The 16,636-nt window shown below is 49.8% G+C and overlaps 1 protein-coding gene across 11 annotated transcripts in view; it reads left to right on the plus strand.

Annotated features, from left to right (window-relative positions):
* The window catches only part of LIPC (lipase C, hepatic type), a 53,304-nt gene that overhangs the window by 33,774 nt on the left and 2,894 nt on the right, over positions 1-16,636 (plus strand). For all 11 annotated transcript variants that reach the window (XM_084816596.1, XM_084816594.1, XM_084816599.1 and 8 more), the window contains exons 2-6: positions 675-853; positions 2,688-2,867; positions 5,355-5,472; positions 8,627-8,860; positions 12,108-12,350. In XM_084816596.1, the coding sequence (XP_084672722.1) occupies positions 675-853; positions 2,688-2,867; positions 5,355-5,472; positions 8,627-8,860; positions 12,108-12,350 (954 nt within the window). The remainder of the gene's footprint in view (positions 1-674; positions 854-2,687; positions 2,868-5,354; positions 5,473-8,626; positions 8,861-12,107; positions 12,351-16,636) is intronic.

The following is a 16,636-nucleotide window of genomic DNA, read 5'->3' on the forward strand; positions in this document are numbered from 1 at the left end:
TCAAGCCCACAAGCCCTGTCAAGATGTGAAAGGGATGTATCAGAAGTGCCAATGAAGGCTAGAGTGGGTGACAGAAACAGGAAGCCTCCCTGTTGCCCTCGAGGTGGCCCTTTTCGAGGGCTTCTAACCAAGCCTTTGCCATCCTCTCTCTGCACTCTCGGCAGATGCTCCCTTGATATGTTGTTGGGCATCTAGATTCCACTGAATGAGAGATCCTAAGTAAGCTACAAGGTTCTCCTTGGACCTGGACCCTTACCTGGACTCCACCAAGACCCAGCTTTTTCTGGCAGGGCTCTGGAGCCCTGACCAGTATCGCAGCAGACAGAAATTCAGCAGGAGAAGCTTTTCCTGTCACTACATCTTCATCCTGGGGAAAAGCTCATCAGTGAACTTTCTGCCTATCCTGCAGCACTTAAAGGCACAGGAGCCCTGACAGAACAAAAGCTGGCAACCCAAACCCCAGATCCTTGTGAACATTATTACAAAATCTATTCAAGGAATCCTGTAATTAAAGAATAAATACCTCCACTGAGGTTGCTAAATTTGTTTCTTCTTTTGCCACACAGGCTCCTAGCCCTTCAGCAGGAAGAAGAATGGATGAACCAACCTGCCAAATGAAAATGAATCTATCTATGAATCATCTTAGCAACGGTTTCTGGAATCTCTCTTTTCAGGACCACAGCCGCAGCCAGTCCGGGGGAAGAGCGAGCGCCAGCGCTTCCAGACCAAGTTCCTGCTGTACTCGAGGACCGCAGAGGAAGGCTGCCTGATGGAGTTCAACCAGCTGGTCACTCTTGAGATGTGCCGCTTCAACGCCTCCCTTCCTCTGGTGATGATCATCCACGGGTGGTCGGTGAGGAGCTGCCCGCTGCGTTTCTCTTCCGTCTAGCAAGGGACACAGTTGGGCCGGACTTGGGGGGAGGGGGGATACGCCACACAAAACTCTTCTCTTCATTCTTTCCCAGTGGCTGCTCTTTGGCTGTTCTATACATGCGGCAATATAATTTGGTACAGTCCCGATGTGGAAGCATGACTCCAGGCGGTAAGTGGGAGATGCCAGAAAAGAGCTAGCACAGCAAGGAGAAAGGTTCTGGCTCAGTCCTCTGTTTGCTCCACTCCATTTCAACGTTCAGGGAGGTGCTTGGGGGCTGTGGTTCGTTTGTTTGTTTGTTTGTTTGTTTTTACAAAAGCAGCAGTCTAAAATGGCATGTCTCCCACTTGTTCTCTGAAGTGGTACTGTCCATCCTACCATTTCAGGACTGTGCCACCTCATTTTTGCTGCATGCACAGTCCTAGCCGCGAACTCTCACTGCTCTGAAGATGCATTTGGGATGATGCCATTGGCCTGTGTTCACCCAGAGCGCGTCTGTGGTTCCGTTTCTGCCATTTTACCCACACCATCACAAGCAAATCTGTAGCTAAAAGAAACTGTGCGTTATGTCTCTCCACATCAGTTCTGGAGAGGGAATGAACTTTTCTGTACTACAGGAGTGCAGATATGGTGTTTGGACCATAGGTGCCCTCGTAACTTCAACTGCAGCTGCTGAGACTAGGAGACTCTCTGGGGGGCAGCTGCAGGGAATGATCCGAGGGCCGTTTAACACATCACATTGCATACACGCAGCACAGAAGTGCAGCCTTTTCTGGTCCTGTGTACCTCTATCATACACAGGTTTCCAAACGTGTGTTTGTCTTGTTCACACATTCCATGCACTTCAAAAACCATGTAGGTATTCACTTTAAACCGGGGATGGGGAACTTCCAGCTCCGGTAGGGTCCCTGTCTGGCCTGCCGAGGCTTTCACTCCCTTCATTGGCCCACCCCCTCTCCAAGCCCTGCCCCCTGGAGGAACCCCCTGTGACCTCTGACTTAGCACCAGTGGGGGCTGGTGGCTCCGACGTTATTGAGCTGTGAATCTGCTCCGGGTTTCAGTGAGAACCAGTCAGAACTCTAAAGGAGCCCTCCATGGTGTGGAGCAGATCCACCGCCCCACTGACATTGGAGCCACCAGCCTCCACTGCTTAGTGCGTCACTCATCCTCCCAACTAGGGGTGGCGGAAGAGCAGTAGGTGCTTCCCCCATTGGGGAGCATGCGGCACAGCCGAAGTGGCAAAGCGTCCTGGGCCGAGGCAGTTTGAAACAGCAGCCAGCAAAAAAGAAAGTGTCTCGCCGTGAGCAGCTGGGGAATCAGCATGAGGACTGCAGGAAGGCTCTGAGAAGCTGATGTATTTGTGACCACCATCATGCCCTTTTGAAAAACACGGGATATAGTCTCACGCATGGCTCCCATTCAGTTCAATGGGTTCCACACACAGGACAAATTCCCATTGGATTATAAGCACTTTTTCTGAAATAAGTGGGGGCGGGGGGCAGGAAGAAAGTGTTACCATGTCAGTGTTCCAAAGATGTAAAGATTTTAGACATAGAAAACTTCTGCCAAGAACAGTTCAGGCTACGAGAGATGGACAAAGTAATTCCCTTTATGGGGGCCAGAAGGATGGCAGGGCAAAACACTTCCTAGCCATTCTGGGGCCGTCCTCCAAGGCCCGTACGTGGCTGGGATGTTGCAAGGAGCAGGTGGGCTGTCTGGCCAACTCTGAGCACCCCTCCAGGTGTGTTCTTTCGTGGGCCTCATAAAATGTAGCAGCAAGGGATTTTACAGAATACATTTTCTCCTATGGCTGCAGGTGGATGGGAGACTAGAAGGCTGGATCTGGAAGCTGGCCGAAGAGCTGAAATCCCAGCTCACACAAACCAATGTGATCATCACCGATTGGCTGGCGCTTGCACACGCGCATTACCCCATCGCAGTACAGAACACACGTGACATTGGCCAAGAAATTGCTCAATTCCTAGAATGGCTGGAGGTAAGCATACTCAAAGAGGGGGCAGGGTGGATTTTGGGGTCAGTCGTCTTTCCCTCCCTCCCTCCTCCAACTGCTCTGTTGGTAAATGTGTCCAGTATCAGCCACTTGTGTTTAGGGGTGGTTTGCACAGGAGCCCATAAACAAGCCCCCATTGGTCAGAAGCCTCTGGGTGACTGCAGCAGCTCCCCATTCTAACAACTGTTCCAGCCGCCGAGGGAGTTACAGCCACTCTCAATGCCACTGCCTGTGTGGCCACTGACTCACTGTCAAGAAAGGTGCCTTCGCAGCTGATCTACAGGCATTTAAGCTCAGTTAGGAATGGAACGCGCACACGCTCACCCACACACCCCATCACCTCCCAAGGCAGTCTGTTCCTTGGTCAAACAGCACTTACTCTTAGCGCCATTCTCCTAGTGTTCAGCCAGAATCTGCTTCCCTGAAATTTCTACCTGTTGCTTCTTGCCTTGCCCTCTGGAGCAACAGAGCACACGTGCTGGAGGACTGGGGCTCTTTCCAGAACCCCCACTGCTGCCTATGCATGGCCTCCCCCGACCTCCCAGCCCTCTATTCCACATCTGTACCAACCAACAAGGAGAGAGTTCATTTGCACATTGCACCCGCAGTCTCTCTTCAAATGCTTCCTCATAGTCAGGGAAGGAAGTGAGGAACAGTCAACACTACAGTCTTCAGAACATCCTCCCACAAAGCAGAGGGGAATTGCCTAGAAGTGGGGGAGGGAGAGAGAGAAGCTGTCGATGGAGAAGGTGATCCATGGCGACTGGTCCTGATGGCTCTGTGCCACCTCCAGTACCAGAGGCAGTGAGCCTATGCACACCAGTTGCCGGGGAACTTGGGTGGGAGGCTGCTGTTGTGCTCATGCCTTGCTTGCAGGTTCCTGGTTTACAGCTGGTTGGCCACTGTGTGAATAGAATTCTGGATGAGATGGACCCTTGGTATGATCTAGCAGAGCTCTTCTGATGTTGAGAGAGAGAGAGTTGGTGCTCTTGGTGGCAGCAGAATTGAAGCAAGAGAGTAAAACTCCTGCAGTATTGATTAGGGAGAGAGAAGAGCCCCAGGTCCGTTCTAGCCCCGCAGGCTTTCATGTCCTGTCATACAGCCAAGACAGGTGTAGTTGTCAAGGTGTTTTACATTACAGATGAGAGCTGTGAGGACATGAAGCATTCATTCATTCAGTTTATGAGTCATCCTATAGCGGAAGCTCTTGCAACACACCAGTGTCATCTCGGGGAGGGGTCATTGCTAGAGGTGAAAGCGTGCAGTTAACAAACATGCCTGTTTTGATCTCTGGGAAGGGACACTGTTCTCTTCCGCCACAGTAATAGGGAGCAGAGCTTCCACGCTGTTTGGAATGTCGATCAAGCAACTCCCTGCCATTTCTGCCCAGCCAAGAGTGCTTAAACCAGAGCCAGCCAGATGATGCATGTGGAATTAATTGCCACGGTGGTAGTGATGGCCACGCTGGCTTAGATTGCTTTTGGGAAAGGGTTGGGGAGGATGCTAAATGGAACCTCCAAACACACATGCAGTCTACACAGCTGAACACCAGTTGTTGGAGTGGGGGTGGGGGGTTGGAAACGCTGGAGGATGGCTGCTGCCTTCAAGTCCTGCCTTGTGAGCATCCCAGAATAATTTGGTTGGCCAGACCAATGGGAAGCAGGAAGCTGGATACCATTAGATGGGCTACTGGGTCCGATCCAACAGCTCTTCCTGGGATAATGCCAGTGCTGGCAAAACTGCCACCCCAAAGAGATGACCGTTAATATAAAATATTTTTATACCACCATGGAAGGCAGAATTCCTCTCAAGGCAGCTTACACATGAAACCTATACATAATAACAATATAAGAAACTAAAGCAGCAGCATAAAACATTCCAAACAATGACAGATAAAACTACAACTCATCACATGTAGGCCAACATCATGATTCATGAGTCAGCTAAAAGCAAGCTGGAATACCCAGTCTTGAAGGCCTGTTTAGAAATTAAGGACATCAGAAGAGCCCTGATGCTGGATCCAACCACGGCCCATCTAGCCCAGCATTATGTTCCCACAGTGGCCAACCAGCTGTGTATGGGAAGCCCAGACGTAGGACATGGATGCAATGGCCCCCTCCCACTTGTGTTCCACAGTTCTGTAGTTTATCTGTGCACTGTGCCTTCTTATATCTGTCCTGAATCTGCCACCAGTCAGCCTCATGGGATGACAATAAGGGAGCCCAGCACACTGAAATGAGTGGGAGCGACACAAGAGCACAACTGTTCCATTTCAAGGGCTTACTCAGGAGTGTGTCCCACTGGATGTGTGCTGTGTTAATTAGTGGGAGTGGCGGGGAGGTGCCATTTGGATCTTCACCTCGGGTCCCGAAGTGTCTTGGGCCAGCCCAAGTCCAGCCTACAGCAAACGAACGTTGATGCTTTTGACCAATCGCCCCCGCCCCTAAAACGCACGCCACTGCTGTCTCGCAGGAATCTGTTCAGTTCCACAGAGGCAATGCTCACCTGATCGGGTACAGCCTGGGCGCTCACGTCGCAGGCTTCGCCGGCAGCTTCATTGGGGGCAGAAAGAAGATTGGCAGAATTACAGGTAAGGAAAAACAGAACCATTCCTGTACTGTGTCATTTAACCGGGAATGCTCGGTGATATTGAGACCCAACTTTCCTCTGTTGCATGTCCACCTCTAACAACCATTTTCAAGTGTCCTTTAATATGTTTATATATTTACATATAAACAATCAGTGATTACTTAAGAATATTAGGGCTGCAACCGTGGTCAATCAGCATTTTATCCAATGTAATTTTGGTTCCCTGCATTTGTCAGTAGAGATAGAATCACAGAATAGTAGGGTTGGAAGGGGCCTACAAGACCATCGAGTCCAACCCCCTGTTCAGTGCAGGAAGCCTGATTCCCAGGCAGTTTCCCTTCCAGGTACTAACCAGGGCTGACCCTGCTTAGCTTCCAAGATCAGACGAGAGCAGGTGCATCCAGCCCGATGATCTATGTTCTTGAGGTTTACGTCTGCATGTTAATTGCAGCATAAGTTTTATCATGAGGTCTGTTGACTGGATCAATACATTGACTGGTTGACTCCTAAGCATATATACTTGGAAGTAACTGTGTTTAGGATTGCACTGTAAAAACAACGTAAATTGACTAAAAGGCCTCACATTTTTTTAAATTGTCAATTAAAACAATCTAAGTCTTTATAAAAACTGCAGGTGGCACCTTCGTAGCAGAGGCACCCCTTGGTCACTCTCACCCCGGAGGGAACGCTGCTCCTGCTGGGATGCATACATGAAGCGCCATCTAAAAATGAAGGATTTTTTCCTCAAAACGATTAAGTAATCTACAAATTTAGGCAGATGTAATCAAACATTTAACTGATTAAAACTCATTGGATTAATTGACTGAGGGCGCCATCCATGTTGAGACAGAAAAAGTCCTACAACGAGCTGGCTGGGGAATGCTGGGAGTTGTTGGACCTTTTTCTGTCTAAACATGCATAGGATGGTGCCCTAAGATGTCTTTGCTCGGCTGATGCCTAATGAGCGTATATTGTGTACTTTCATAACAATAGGACATTTCTCTACATTTCAAAGGTCATATTGAAGACAACAGGGTCCGCCCTGGTAAAAGGGGAGAGCTGGAACATAATCTTTTGGAAGTGCCTTTTCCCCACACTTTAGCACCTGTGGAACCACCCAGAGGTAGCCTTCTCTGGCTCCCATCCATGACTGGGGCATGGTCTTCTCTGTGGTGGCACCACAAATGTGGAATGGATTCTCCAGGGCAACCGCTTCACAAAGCAGGCACTCAGTCACTGAGTTATGCCCCCTCTCCAGTCAGGGGGTGTCAGAGGAAGAGGATTTTCTTTGGGCACCTACAGTGGTGCAGTGGGGGCTGGAGCTGCCCCCCCCCCCCCCGCAAATGGCCACCCTGGAAGTGGTGGGTGATGAGGGCAGCAGGGCAGCAGAAGCACAGTCCATGTCATTCTCGTCGTCATGATGGTGCTATGATTCAAGGAAGCTTAAAATGCAAAACTGCACATGCACGGTGTATTTTTGTTTGTTTGTTTAATCAGGGCTGGCAAACATTTTAACATATAAGGAAGGTAGAAGCAGTTGTAAAGCCTGGAATGTCAGTTGTGGGGCGGGGAAGAGAAGTGTTACTTGTGTGCTTCTCAGCTGAACACACAAGGCTGTGTAACGGCCTCCTGCCCAGCCCATACCAGCATTAAATCCAGGGTATAAAATGACTTGGCTGCAGCACTGGGCGCATGCGCTGGGTGATGCCAAACACTTGCTATTTCAAGGCACAGCACACATGTTTGGACAAGACAAGGTTGACTGCCATGGCACCTGCTGTGCTTCTTCTGGACCGGGCTGTCTCTCTAGAATTATTCGCTCTCTGCAGCGTTTGGTGGTGTTTGGAAGCCACAGAAGAACCTCGATGCCTGGAACTAATCACAGCCAGAGTAGTGGTTGCTGTGGCTTCCGATGGGCATTTTGTTGATACTGCTGCTATTATGCGATGTCACATTAACAAGAGCTCTTGTGACTCACATTGATGCTTCTGGTAAAGTTCCCATTGATTTCAGGGGGCTGAGACATTCTGCAAATAGTGCAAACTGTACTTGCATCAAAGGAAATGGAAACCCTGCACACAGTTCCGATTAGGGCCTGATGAGTGAAAAGGAACAACAGAATTAGGTTTTCTCCTCTCTTGCCAAAAAGGAAGGTGGATTTATGAGCAATGTTCTATCAGGAAGCTGGAAAGCTTCTTCCTTTGGGAAAGAACATCTGAATGAAAACCGATCATCTCAGTACAGAATCCAAAGACTATCCAAGAATGCAGAAATACAACTGATACGGAGAATGTGATTTGATACATAGGAGAAGGGGCAGAAAAGCAGACTTTTGTCTAATCCGAACCTCTAGGTTTAATTGGTCTGGCCAGTTCTCCCTTAGCCTTCAGATCCAGGATCAACGTGGCTATTCACAAGCCTGCCCAAGTAGTCAGATAATCTCTGGAGGCCTTTCTCCAGGTCCCCTGACTTTGGAGGCAAGATGGGTGGTGACCGGGGACAGGGCCTTTTTGGTGATGGCTCCCTAATTTTGGCACACCCTCACCAGGGAGGCTCACCTGGGGCTGAGCTGGATATCTAGGTGAAGACCTTTCTGTTTGCTCCAGTCATTTTGATTCTCTGACTTTTCAGAATTTAAGCAATTGTTTAAATAAAACAATAGAATAATGTTCATACTCTGCCCAGGTAATGCCTGCTCCTATGGGCCATGGAATGTGAGCTGTACAACATCTCTGACACATCCACCCCTTTTGTCCCTGTTTCCTACGGCTGCCTTCCCCAACCTGGAGCCTTCCAGCTGTGCTAGAGTGCAATTCTCAGCATTCTTGACCATTGGCCATGCTGGCTGGGAATTATGGGAGCTGCAGTCCAACACATCTGGAGGGCACTGTGTCGGGGAACTGCATGCAATTGAAATAAGTCACATATTGTTCTCCTGCTTCCCCCCTGCCTCCATCTCCCTCTTCTTCCTTTCTTGTCTGTGTTGAATTGTAAACCCCTCCAGGCAGAGACCTGTCCTCTTGTAGGCTGTAAAGTGCTGTGCACATAGATCACTCTTCCCCTGGCTGGGAATGATTCTGACATAGACGGTGCTTTTTTATGATTATTACTGATAATAATGGTCTCTCACAAGCCATGGTTTGCCTTTCCTGCAGGCCTTGATCCCGCAGGCCCCCTCTTTGAAGGCATGTCCCCCACGGACCGTTTATCGCCGGACGATGCAGAGTTCGTAGATGCGATCCACACATTCACCCAACAGCAAATGGGCCTCAGCGTTGGAATCAAGCAGCCCGTCGCGCACTTTGACTTCTACCCCAATGGGGGCACGTTCCAGCCTGGCTGCCACATCATGCATGTTTATGACCACATTGTGCAGTACGGAATCACCGGTAAGAACGGGCAGTGGAGAAGAAGCCGTCGCACTAGCAGGGCCCTGTGGGAATAGGCCTGCAAGGGGTCAGCTGGACGGACTGGGGGCAAGGCCATGGTCCAGATGGGGCCAGAGTAAAGACTCAGAGCAGCAAATGGTGCTCAGGAGGGCCAGAGGTAGCTGTCTCGTCACGTTTAGGTGGATTAACAGGTTCCAAGAGGCAGGTTGTGGAACACAGGAGTCTGTATGGTTTCTCTTAGCAATAAGTTGCTCAGACCGAGGAACCAAGCCTGAGGCAACAGTTATATAAGGTCAGCCAGGCCCTTATTGGGTCCCCAGGTCACCTGGCCCACCTACGCCCACCTAGCAGCAAGACCCTCTCTGGCCATTATCTAGGTGGCACTGCAGAGCAGCAAAGATCAGTCTAGTGGTTTCCCCTGCTGGAGCGTTACCCCAGCGGCACAGGGTGCCTGGCACTTGGACTGTGCTGCCAGTGTCCCAGGTTCAAGTCCCCTGTGGTCTACAGTTATGTACCTTGAATTGTTTCACGTGGGAGTCCTCACTTCCCAGAGTGACAGGGTATTCTAGGGGCAGTCGCTGCAGGGCTTGTTTCCTTGCAAGGAGAGAGCACTGGCGTGATGTTTGTTTATTTACAAATACATGACGAATGTGGGAGAGCATGCAGACAGGCAGAGCGAAGTCTTAAAAGTAGCATCAGACCCCCCGAAAGCAAACAGTGTGCACTTGGACCCCACACACCCCTTTCAGATTCCTTCTTCCCACCAGCCAGCTGCAAAGCTCAGGCTTCTGGCTCCTTTGCTGGCTGCATCCGAAACCGTTCTCTCTCTAATACCCATCAGAGCTTATGGGGTCCATCCTAGCTCAGAAGCCACTGGCTACCAATACCAGGGAACCTCTTCAGTCTTGCAAAAGCCAATCAATAATCACCTTCAATGAGCCCTCGAAACATCAGCTGACCATCAATTTTATTTTATTTATTTATTTCAAATATTTCTTGGCTGCCCCTTAGGGCAGGAGCCCTTCCAAGGCACCGTACAACAATCAAATTCTTATAACACAAACCGATGGTAATAAAAACAGCAAATACTCCAAAACAACAACAAACACCAACATGAGACAAAACCTACAACATACAATTGCAGCTACGACTCAGCCTGATGAAACATAATCAGGGGAAGGCCAAAGGAAACAACTAAGTTTTCAGGGCCTTCCTAAAAGCCTGCAGTGATGGAGCCTGGCAGACCCCTAATTGCAACTCATTCCAGAGGTGTGGGGCCACTGCAGTAAAAGCCCTCTCATGTATACGCCCACCTAACTGACCTCAAAGGTGGGGATGTTAGGAGGGCCTCTCTTGCTGATCTTAAAGTGCAGGCAGGCTGATAAGGGTGAAGGCGATCCTTCGGGTAATTTGGTCCCAAACCATTTAAGGCTTTAAAGGTCAAAAACAGCACTTTAAATTGGGCTCAGAAACTTACCAGTAACCAGGCAGCTGGTGTAGTATGGGCATGATATGATATGATCACCTCACCCCCACCAACACTCAGGCAGCTGCATTCTGCATCTGTCTTCAAAGGGAGCCCCACGGACAGCACATTGCAGTAGTCCAGCCTGGACATCACTAGTGCATGAATAACTGAGGCAAGTTCTGTTCTCTCCAGATAGGGCCACAGCTGGCACACCAGCCTAAGCTGGTAAAAAGCGCTCCTGAATGCCACAGCCACCTGGGCTTCCCCAGTTAGCGCAGAGTCCAGGAGGATACCCAGATGTCACACTTAGTCTTTCAGGGGGAGTGCAACCCCATCTTTTTGTTGTTCAGTCGTTCAGTCGTGTCCGACTCTTCGTGACCCCATGGACCATAGCACGCCAGGCCTTCCTGTCCTGCGCTCTCTCCCGGAGCGTGCTCAAGTTCATATTCATTGCATCGGTGATGCTATCTAGCCATCTCATCCTCCGCCGTCCCCTTCTCCTTTTGCCTTCAGTTTTGCAACCCCGTCTAAGACCAGCTGTAAACCTCCACCCAGAGTAGTTTTTTCCCCAAGCCACAGTACTGCCCCCTTGTCCGGATTAAGTTTTGGCTTGTTTATCCTCATCCTCTCCAAGACACCTTCCAGACACGTTCAAGAGTTCCACAGTCTCCCTGGGATGTGCAGATGGAAACGAGAGGTAGAGCTGAGTATCGACCACCTACTGATGACACTTCAGCCCAAACCGTCAGATGACTTCCCCCAGCAGTTTCATGTAGATGTTAAATGTAGATGCATGAGGGACAGGATGGAACCTTGCGGCACCCCACAGGCTAACGGCTCATTTGCAAGCAATAAAACTATAGAAAACGTGGCTGTCTGTTCACTTGACACCAGAATATCTCTTTCCTCCCACCTCTGTGCATAACAAACATCCCATAGCTTTCAGAGTGGTGGCTGTGATAGTCCAGTGCAGCAAAGACAGAAAACAAGAAACAGTCTTGTGCCAGATGTATTGTCTGGAGAGCACTTCATCATTTGCACAAAGTGTTCTGCAAAGTCCATGAGAGCAGAGTCCCTTATCTTGGGGGAACTTACAGGGCTCTTCAGTTTCTAGCCTGAGTAAAGAGGTGAGCCTGGAAAGGTGCTTGGTGCAGGGCCAAGAAACAGAGCAGGGCATGGCCAGCACTTCTAAGCATCGCTGGGAGAGCTTCTGGGGTCCCACATAGTTCCTTGTTCCTCCCCCAGGGCGATTAATCCATGGTCTTGCTGTCCCTCCTGCTTTTGGTCCCCTAGTCCAGGTTTCCAAAACTCATGGCCCACAAAGAGGCCACAGCCCGCAGGCCATATGTGGTGACCCATCAGGAGCTTAATCAACCTCCCAGGTGTTGGTGCCGCACTGAGTTTGGAATTTCCCAACCCAGCAGGCGAGGACTGCTCTCCTAGCTGCCTGTGTGGTCACAACAAGCCCTTCATGCTGCACAGAGAGAGCCTTGCTGTTCCTAAAGGAATGGGGGGGGTTCGCTCTTCCAGATGAAAGGTCACAGATTCACTAAGCACAGCCTGATACCTTCCTGTCCTTCTCAGCTTTCGGACAGCCCCTTTCCTGACTCTGCCAACAGAACGGTTCAAGAGGAAAAAGCAGACAAACCCCTGTCCTCAAAGTTGGTGCTGCTGGTGGCAGGGGTCCCTCTGAAGGAATTTGGAACCAGATGTACAGCTCCCTCTCTTCCCAAAGGACTGGGAAATCACCCCATTGCACTTGGTTCTGTTTTTCTGCAGGGCTCGCTCAGACAGTGAAATGTGCCCACGAAAGGTCTGTTCACCTGTTCATCGACTCGCTGCATCACAGCACTCAGCCAATCATGGGCTACTGGTGCAAAGATATGCAGATGTTCGACAAGGGCCGGTGCCTCAACTGTAGGGCAAACAGGTGCAACACTCTGGGCTACCATATCCAGAAGGCGAGAGTCACCAGCAGCCGGCAGCTCTTCCTGAAGACACGGCCCCAGATGCCCTATAAAGGTGGGTGGGAGTTGAGATGTGCGAGGATTTCGTCTCTGTTTGCAAATTGTGCAAACACGTCCCGTTCCCAATTCAAACGTGAGCAGGAGGGCTCTTTTTCGAGAAATGTTTGCAAATTCCCGAATTTGCGAACACATTTGAAGAAGGCGTATTTTGTTAAAATGTGCAGTTTAAAATGCATATTTCTTAAAAAAAAAAAACATTTTCACAGTGTAGTCAGTGGGGGGAAAGTGTGCACTTTTGAAAAACACAGAAAAACGTACACTTTCCCCATTCAAATGTGCACATCTGAACGAGCCGAAAAACGGGTCAAAAACACAAACGGGAGTGAGCCAAAGTGAGCTTCAAAGTGGTTTTTTTGGAGAATTTAGATGAGCTCAAGAATTGCTGCTTCTCCTCAGCTTTTCTATGGACATCACTCTTGGTTGTCTCACTTCGCCCTGTCGTCTCTTGGCCTGCCTCTCAGACCAAATGTCACAGGTGTGTGTGCTTACAGGGCAGGGCACGCAGAGAGAGAGAGAGAAGTGACTTCTGAACAGCTGCCCATCACTGGAGGGGGCTCCTTTTTTCGGTCTCTCTCTCCTCCCTCTTGCTCTTGCACTCACTTTGCGCGGAGAAGGCCCTGGGTTTAATCCCTCCCCTCCCCAGTTAAAGGGAAAGACACAGGAGAGCTGCCGGCAGATGCACTCCCAGTGGTCTGACTCAGTCGAAGGCAGCCGCATGATGTCCAAGGCAACATCCCTCCTCCGTCGTAGAGAGAACTGAGCAGCTCGCGGACGATGCTGTGGCCTGGCCATCACCCTCCTCCCTGGCAAAAGAGGGGAGGAGCAAAGGAGCTCTCAGGTTTGCTAGCAAGTACAGTCAGGCGTAGCGGTGCCCGCGCTCCCTCCACACGCCCTGCTTACACAACACAGGTACAGCAACATGTGGATGGATTGATGTATTGACTGATTTCCTTTCAGTACATCAATCAATCCACATTCCGATTGATTCCATTCTAACAAAAAATGGCACTCGTGGCAGCTAGCAAGGAAATCCAGATTACAAGCAAAATTTGAAATAACACATAACATAAACATAAATTTAAAACCTAACAATGAAATAAACATCACCAACCAGTTAAAGAAAACCCTTGTGGCTCCTGGATTTAGAGGAGCCTTGGGCAAGACCCCCTCAATGGGCACCCTCCCTCAATGAGTTGACCTTCTCGCTGCTGTCCTCCCCAGCTGCTATTGTTCCCCTTCCTCTTTCTCATCGTTGCTGCAACTTGCTTGATGGGCAGACATCCAGGAGCAAGCAGGTGGTAGCCTCTCTTGCTCCTCCTCACCACCACCACCGTGGTCTGGGCCAGAATGAGAGGCAGGTGAAGAAGCCGACTGCAGTAGTGAAGAGGAGGAACAACTCCAGGGGACTTTTGTCAGTGGGCCCCTGCTGGGATGTGGGCCAGCCATGCCTACCCTTAATGCTGGGCTTGCCTTCAGCAACAGACCAGCTTATATGCCAAAGCCCTGCCTGAAAAAACAAAATCTTTGTCTGCTGGCAGGAGAACAAAAGAGAGGAGGGCAAGAGAGTTCCAGAGCATGGGAGTGGCCACCAAGAAGGACCTCTGTTGCGTCCCCACCAAACACTGTCTGATGACAGTGGGACCAGGAGAAGGGCCTCCCCAAAGATCTGAAAGCCCAGGCAGGCTCACAAGGGAGAAGGCGGCCTTTCAGGTAGCCTGAAAGATTTGGGTGAGTTGGGGGTGCAACCAGAATTTGCCAGCACAGGTAAAAAGAAGCCCCCCACCCAACCCCCCAGACCTCTCACTGGATCTGCCACAAGACAGACTTGGTCAGCTGTGCTTCAGCAGTCAGGAGGAAACCAAGAGCACTTATGAAATGTGGGGTGGGCTGTCAAAGCTGGCCTGGATCTGCTGCTCTTTCTTATGCCCATCATCTTGTTGAATTTGGTTCTGTCAAACCAGGCCAAGCCAAAGTGACCGTAATTGCTCAGGGAAGGCCACAAATGGTCTCCCCCTTCGGAAGGCACTCCAGCCTTTATCTGGAATTTGTAGCAAAAAGATGAGAAGGATCATATTAGCTTTTGAAAGGCGAGCAGACAGGTGCATTTTCAAGGCGGGATTGCAACCATGGGATGCATGCCGCTGTTTATCTCAATGGCTTTTCTACAACATTTTACTGAAAGTGGTGTACAAGGAGAAAACAACATACAAATAACAGACCCAGAATAAAAATAGATAACATTTAAAATAAGAACTCAAAATGGCCCCAGTTGGTGGCAGAAGCAGCTCAGTGATGGATGGGGCATGGTGGATACCCCTGGAGAGCGGCTTCCACCATTTCAGGGCCACCACAGAACTCCCCCTGGCCCAGCCAGTCTGATCTGAGCCAACAAGGGGATGTGAAGCCCTTCATCACCATAAGCCGCCATGGGGGGCTACTGCCCTGAAAGGCAGCCAAGAAAGATTTTAAATAAATAAATCGGCAAGGCCGTGCATCTGCAGACCTTGAGCAACAGAGACGAGGGTAAGGCAGGAAGTGCTGCTGGGGGTCCTGGGCTTACAACCTTCATGGTACCAGAAAGATTTTTTTTCCTGACCAGTCATACAAGTTAGCATATATGTAGGACTTCAGACTGTTCAAAGTGCTTCACAAACATGATCTTGGTCATCCTTACAACAACCCTGTGGGATAGGTCAACATTATTACACTCCTCTGGCAGCGGGGAGAGTGGCCTGACATTGAGGGATAGCAGGTTGTCTAAGGTCACGGCCCAGGCAAGAGATGAACCGGGTCGACTTCCTGATTTCCAGCTCAGCCTCTGAGACGCTGTGCTCACCAGACCCATCCAGCACTGCCCTTCTTCCCCCGCTTGACATACACTGCAAATACAGTGCTGGGACTGGCAGTGCCACCATGAAAGAAAAGGCATTTAAGGGATCCAAAGGTCACCACACAGAACAAGAGTGGCCTTTCATAACCGCCAATGGAAAAAGAACAGGGCCGCTATTATTTCAGGCAGTATCAAATGATCTGGAATTCCTTTCCTCAAAATGTTGCAAAGGCCATGTGAGAAAGCCAGGCAAGATGAAAAAAACAAATGATCCTGCAGGACCACAGCTTGGATGCATTTGCCAATGTTGAAAGGAAGCAGGGATTCCAAAGGTAGGAGACTAGGGCACGATCCCCCACAAGGTTCTTCTGCCCAAACCCAAACCCCTTTGAAGTGAACAGGAGCTGCACAAGGGCACTACCTGGCTACTGCTGAACAAGTGTCTAGTCTGAGATTTATTTGTCGTACTTGGTGCAGTGCTGGTGAACGTTGCCTAGGAAGAAGAAGCCATGTACACCAGACACCCTGTTCCTTTGTCTGTTTAAAAGATTTCTGTCCCAGCTTTTGCCAAAAGCTTCCCAGGCGGCTAACCATTAAAAAATTAAAGTTCCAGAACAAGAAAACAAGATTTAAAAAACCACAAAACAGCGAAACCGTAGTAAAAGCAGCCATAAAAGCAGAGAAACAGCTGAACTAAAACCAATCATCTCTAAAACGCTTGGGAGAATAAAAAGGTCTCCATTTGAAAAGGTGGAGATTTTACTAGCCATTGAAAGGCTAGTGCAGTCGGTGCCAGCCAAGTGCTCTGCGGAGAGTTTTCAATAAGTGTTACGCCACCACTGAAAAGGCCTGACCTCTAGTCTCCAGCCACCTCATCTCTGAAGGTGCAAAATCCAGAGCACTGACTGTTTCTGGGCTTCAGTCCCAGCACTACAGGCATTCTGGGTGCTACATCCAGTAGTGGTCCCCACCAGACCATCCAGCTTGCTTGTGCGTCCCTCGCCCCATCTGCCTGGCCACTTCCACAAAACCTGAGGCCGAACGGATTTGCCCTTTCCCAGGACTGCCCACCTGGAACATAGGGAGGTGCTAACTAGATCAACCAGTAAGCCATCTTTCCCCAACGTGGCATCTTCAATAAGCTGGAACCCGGCCAGCAGGCCCAACGGCTGATGGTGCAAGTTGCAGTCCAGCACTTCTGGAGGACAACAGGTTGGAGAAAGCTGCTGCAAGCCAAAGACATCCCAGCTTCCCCGGCCAACTCTGGCTTGCAGGCTAATTCAGGCCGTTCAGGAGCTGAGAATATCTTTAGTAGCACTTGGTTCAAGAGATGGCCCACCAGCTAAATAAATCAAACAAGTGGAAGTATATATTACAGAAGAAAACACATATTTGCAAAAGTTTATTTCTTTGAAGTTTGAGCAGAGAATTTAAGCTTTTCGTGTGTACAG

This window comes from Heloderma suspectum, chromosome 11 (assembly GCF_057233095.1).
Source record: "Heloderma suspectum isolate Gila_16-S chromosome 11, 16-S_ref, whole genome shotgun sequence".
Lineage (NCBI taxonomy): Eukaryota > Metazoa > Chordata > Lepidosauria > Squamata > Helodermatidae > Heloderma > Heloderma suspectum.